General features: G+C 36.6%; 1 protein-coding gene across 4 annotated transcripts in view; it reads left to right on the top strand.

Annotated features, from left to right (window-relative positions):
• Positions 1–5,668, top strand: part of znf410 (zinc finger protein 410) — a 26,121-nt gene extending 20,453 nt beyond the window's left edge. For 2 of the 4 annotated variants that reach the window (XM_081378411.1, XM_081378412.1), the window contains exons 8-12: positions 826–1,007; positions 2,248–2,337; positions 4,167–4,262; positions 5,109–5,204; positions 5,540–5,668. In XM_081378411.1, the coding sequence (XP_081234537.1) occupies positions 826–1,007; positions 2,248–2,337; positions 4,167–4,262; positions 5,109–5,204; positions 5,540–5,631 (556 nt within the window). In that variant the 3' untranslated portion in view covers positions 5,632–5,668. The remainder of the gene's footprint in view (positions 1–825; positions 1,008–2,247; positions 2,338–4,166; positions 4,263–5,108; positions 5,205–5,539) is intronic. The other 2 variants (XM_081378413.1, XM_081378414.1) reach the window with 1 other exon arrangement.
• The last annotated feature ends 533 nt before the right edge of the window (positions 5,669–6,201 follow it).

The raw sequence follows: 6,201 nt of genomic DNA, 5'->3' as shown, positions 1-6,201 counted from the left end.
ATCCTACCTAGAGATTGGCATGGTTTTATTTCAGTTAGCCTAATAGCTGGTTTGATTTGCATTGAGAGATGATCTTATGGAAAGTATCTCTAGGTATGGTGAAGGCTATGTGATGATGTGGGGCTATTTTAATCCCAGAGGCCAAGGGAACTTTATCAGGATCATAGTATCCTGGATCCATGAAGTAACTGGCCTTTAAAAATAAAAATCTGCCTGGCTCTATGGGGATTTAACATAGGGGTGTCCAGACTTATGCACCCTGTATTTCAAGGAAGAACATTTATTTATTTACGATACATTGTTCATTCACAAAGAAAATTGGTGTCCTTAAAGGTTGGATTTTTCCTAATTTTTTTAATTAAGGCATTAAGGTCAATTTCCAAAAGATGATTTTTTATTCCTCTTTTTAGTCAACTTTAGCATGGGTGTCTAAACTTATGCATAGCACTGTATGAAAGGGAAGTTGTGATCATCTTCTTTTCTTCTATTGTTTTCCGTATATCTTAATGAAACGCTTCAGGAACAAGAACACATGTGGGCGGGGCTTGATCTGAGGGGAATTGATTGGATGGTTGTGGTTTGCTATTGGCTGATCTCATGTGAGTGACAGGTTGCCCCGCCCACATCATCAGAGAAGAGAAGAGATACTGCAGAGGAACTGATTCTCATTCAAGATTATTAACACAATAATGATGTGCACCGATAAATCATTTATAATAAACACTGTGATATTCCATAAAAAACAAGAATTGTCCATTTTTTGTTTTCGTGTGTTTCTGATATATTTCCAGCTGTAGAGAGTGTGTGTGTGTGTGTGTGTTTCAGGAATGACCGCACGTTCCGCTGTGGAGCCGAGGGTTGTGGGAAGAGCTTCTATGTTCTTCAGAGGCTTCAGGTTCACATGAGGATCCACAACGGAGAGAAACCCTTCATCTGCAGCGAGAAGAACTGTGGGAAGAGATTCACCACTGCTGGGAACCTGAAGAACCACAGACGCACACACACTGGTACACACACACACACACACACACACACACACACACACACACACACACACACACGCCAGACGCAGCATTATTATATTCATACATGAGGATTTTTATTTATACAGTCAAACCAGACATTATTCAGACACCAGATATAATTTTTGATATTTTTTTACTAGTGTGTGCGATTCGGCACTTTGAGCTGATCATGTTCTGCTGAAGTGTGTTTTCTTTAATTGCTAATGCTCTTTTTACACACAGACTGAACACAGTGAAGCATTGCTTGGTGATTGGTTGAGCTAAACTGGTATTATCTAATTGTGTAGTTAAATTTAACAGCTGACAGATATTCAACATAATTCATGTGTGAGACAGTCTAACAGAAGGACGGACAAAACCAGTCAAATATCCACTGAGTTCATAACTCTGAGTTCTGCTCATATTTTATTACCATTATAGTGAATAAACTGTGATGATGTGAGAAATGTTGAAGGTGTCTGAATACATGTTGGTTTGACTGTGTGTCTCATAGAATGAAGAATCAATCAAAATGATAGATTTTCTATACAAAATACACAATTGGTCAAAAGTTTGGATTAATTAAGATTGTTTGATGTTCAGTGTCACATGATCCTTCAGAAATCACTCTAATATGAGGATTTGATGATCAAGAAACATTATGATTATTATCAGTGTTGAAAACAGTTTCATATTTCTGTGGAAACTGATGCATTTTATTTTTCAGGATTCTTTGATGAACAGAAAGTTTAAGAACAGCGTTTATCTGAAATAGAATCTTTTGTAACATTATAAATGTATTTACTGTCACTTTTGAATAAGTGTCTTTTTTTAATCATTCTTTCCTCAGATTTTTGAATGAAATTGTATCATGGTTTCTGAAACATTTGAAGTGGTTTTATAAACTGATTTTGATTATATTTACCATTATTAATTGAGATATAATAATTGCATATTAGAGTGATTTCTGAAGGATCATGTGACACTGAAGACTGGAGTAATGATGCTGAACATTCAGCTTTGATCACAGGAATAAATTACACTTTACTGTATATTCACATAGTAATATATTTAATAATATTTCACTGTTTTTACTGTATGTTTCGCGCAGCCTTGGTGAGCAGAAGTTCTAAAACATAAAAAAAATCTTGATTATTCCAGTCTATGCTTACAAGTAATAATTTTTGTAAGTGTTATTGTAAATATTGTAAGTAATGCTTGACATCATTGATGGTATTTTCAGGAGAAAAGCCGTTCCTGTGTGACGTGGACAGTTGCGGTCGATCCTTCGCCGAATATTCCAGTCTGCGCAAACACATGCTCGTACACTCCGGTACGGTCACATGACTTCATGCGTTCTCTTAGTTTTAGGATCATATGTTTGTAATTGTAGTGTTGATGACTGTGAACAATATCACTTTGATTCAGATGTTTTCATGTGGAAATAAATGGGATTGCACATAATAACTGCAGTAATGCACAGATAATAACTCAGAGGTGGACAGTAACAAAGTACATTTACTTGAGTACTGTACTTAAGTACACTTTTTGAGTATCTGTACTTGAGTATTATTTATTCTGGAAACTTTTTACTTGAACTTCACTACATTTGAAAGACAAATATCGTACTTTTTACTCCACTACAATTCTGTCAGGGTCCTTGAGTAGAAAGTAACATCAGTCAGTGGATGATTTTGGTTGCAGGGGTTGCATTTTGGTTGGAAATGAAAGTCAGGTTGACGTCAGAACCCTGCATCTGAGGGGCTGTCTACACCTGGCCACTTCATGCGTTTTCTGTGATGGGATAGCTATCCGATCGTGAAGAGACCAGTGTAAATGCCCTCCGAAACGCATTCGAGACGGATTTGAATCCGAAACCACTTCAGGAGGAGATCTGAGACGCATTCCAGACGAAACTGGACAAGTGTAAACGCATCTGGTTGCTGAAACCACATATGTAAATTGTACTCCTCCCAAAAATGCTAAAATATAAACGTGTGAGAGCGTGTTATAGGCTATATGTAATGTTATAGCCAGATATGACGACGCCACTGGAACACGCGCGTCACCGCAGATGAGCAGCTGAGCATCTATTCATTAAGCCAACGTGCAAACTATCGCAAATGAAAGTGAAAGTAAGTCGCAGACGCTTAACACACAATCATCATCATTAAAATTAAAGAAATGAAATGATCTTACCAGGGCTGTTGCCGCTCTCTCTTATTGCGGTCTTTGATTTTGAAATTTTAGCTGATGATCAATAAAACGCAGCTCATATCAGTTGCTTTCGGTGACGTCCACCCATTAAATCTGCATATAGCGCGGGAATTGAAGATCGGATTTAAATCCGTTTCGCGAAAACACATTTATGTGACCAGGTGTAAATGGAATCGTTTTGATAAATCAGATAGCTCTCTGATCTGAGAAAACGCATTAAGTGGCCAGGTGTAAACAGGCTCTGATTGACATCAGAACCCGACGTCAGATTGACGTTGGATATTGATTGAAAATAAAAGTCAACCCGATTTTCATTTTCAACCACAATACAACGTCTGTCCAATGTTGGAGATCAATGTCAATCTGACATTGGATTCTGACATAAACCTGATTTTCATTTTCAACGTTGGGTTTGGTCTTCTAAATGAGAATTTTGTCATTGTTTGGAGCACTCTAGCTTATAGATAACAGCAAGGCTAACATATGCATACTAAAAGCCAAAAAACTTTAATTAGGGCACTATTTGAGGGAACAGCCATTTGGGTGTCCGACACCATTGTGGACGTTATTGAGTGACTTATTCAATCTCACATTCAATCCCACGACTGGAACTGTGTTCTGGAGATACATCTGATGTTGACATGAGGGTAGGTATGCAGGCACAGATTCAGAGGCATACGGTACTGTAAGTATTACATACAACAATGCAACAGTAATAAAACAATGCATTGACATTTACTTTATACTTCTGATACTTAAGTACTTTTAAAAACGAGTACTTCTGTACTTTTACTTAAGTAAAAATAGGTCTTTACAACTTTTACTTGTAACGGAGTAATATTTGACCAGTAGTATCTGTACTTTCACTCAAGTAAGGAAGTTGTGTACTTCGTCCACCTCTGCACTCGGGTAATAACTCTGAGATTAATAAGTGGGTCTGCACAGGAGAGAAGCCTCACGTTTGCTCGATCTGTGGGAAGACGTTCTCTCAGAGCGGAAGCAGGAACGTCCACATGAAGAAGAGACACAGCAGAGAAACCGGTAACATTATATTCATATTCATAACCATAATCATACATGTGTGACGTCTGTTTCATACATGCACACACTACCAGTCAGAAGTTTGGGATCGGTGAGATTATATATGTTTCTGAAAGAGTCTCTTCTGCTCACCAACGCTGCATTTATTTGACCAAAAATACAGTAAAAATTTTGAAATATTATTCTAATGTAAATCAGCTGTTGTCTATGTGAATATACAGTAAAGTGTAATTTATTCCTGTGATCAAAGCTGAATGTTCAGCATCATTACTCCAGTCTTCAGTGTCACATGATCCTTCACAAATCACTCTAATATGAGGATTTGATGATCGAGAAACATTTATGATTATTATCAGTGTTGAAAACAGTTGTGTACAATTTTTTTTCCAGAATTCTTTGATGAATAGAAAGTTCAAAAGAACAGCATTTATCTGAAATAGAAGCTTTTGTAACATTAAACACTACCGTTCAAAAGTTTGGGGGCGGTAAGAATTTATATTTTATTTTTTTGGGGAAAGAAATAAAATAAATCAATACTTTTATTCATCAAGGATGAATTAAATTGATCAAAAGTGACAGTAAAGACATTTATAATGTTACAAAAGATTATATTTCCGATAAATGCTGTTCTTTTGAAAAAATGTTTTCAACACTGATAATAATCATATAATAATATTTCACTGTTTTACTGTATTTTTGATCAAATAAATGCAGGTTTGGTGAGAGACTCTTTCAAAAACATTTTAAAAAATCTTACCGATCCAAAAGGTGTGTGTGTGTGTGTGTGTGTCAGTGTGTGACGAGCTGATGTCAGTCTGAGGGGGCGTGTCTCTGTGTGATTGACAGGTGAAGCGCTCACTCACAGCAGTTTGCTGGAGGCTGATGGCGGCAGCGACTCGATGGTGAACATGAATCTGCATCACGGCATGTTACGAACACAAGGTACAATCCTCTCGATGAGCTTCTGATTACGAGAGAACGCTTCAACGCACACACACTCTTCTAAATGTCATGTGTTAACAAACAAGTATTCATTACTTCAACGAGCTCATTGTTTCTGCATTAAATTATTACATTGTTTAAATTAATACATTTCTAGCTAAATGTGATTTTGTATATGTGCATTTCTGAAATGCATAACTTAGACAGTTTCCTCTGATAACAGATCAATGTAAACTGTAATATGGACTCATGCATTTTCTGTAAAGCTGCTTTGAAACGATGTGTGTGTGAAAGCGCTGTACAGATAACTGAACTGAATTGTCGTCTCACTTCAGATTCGGCGGATCCGGTTCTGACTCCGCCTCCTGACCTGGTCACCATGACGACAGCACACGCCTACAGTGATGATGTGGTGGCGCTGTTGTAGTCCTTGTTTTTGTAAATAAACTATTTTAGGAAACTCATCGTTGTCAATTTCATGTGTTTATTTATCAAATTTTGTCACTAGAAAGATTTCATATTCAAGTGAACGGAGCGGTTTTGGAAATCTAAAATCTTAAAAAAGAAACCAATATAGAATGGGAGCGTCTCAAACGCCTCCAAAAAACTGACCATAAAGTATTACATCTGTCATATGAAGAAAAGCCTTTAGGTCCCTTTATAACACTGGGCTTTTCAGTTGAATAAATTATTTTTAAAAACAATTAAGTTTTTTTTTTTCTGGAAAAGGACTTATTCTTCTTAGAATTTTTTTTTTTGCAAGTTCCACTATTGCATCATCAGCTGTTGTACGGTTTCTGCACAACATTTTTATAAATGAAGCCCCAGGTTTGTTCCTGCTTATTTCTTGGGGAAATCTTATTAAAGCCAAATGTATTGAAGATATTCTTCAGGATTTTGAATAAAATGTAGCATCCTAATCACATGAAATTTAACATTTAATTAAATATTCCACAATATTATTGATCTCCTGCACTGACTCCATTATATGAGAACT

This window comes from Scardinius erythrophthalmus (assembly GCF_964197995.2).
Source record: "Scardinius erythrophthalmus genome assembly, chromosome: 11".
Taxonomy (NCBI): Eukaryota; Metazoa; Chordata; class Actinopteri; order Cypriniformes; family Leuciscidae; genus Scardinius; species Scardinius erythrophthalmus.
This window is presented reverse-complemented; position numbering and strand designations above follow the sequence as displayed.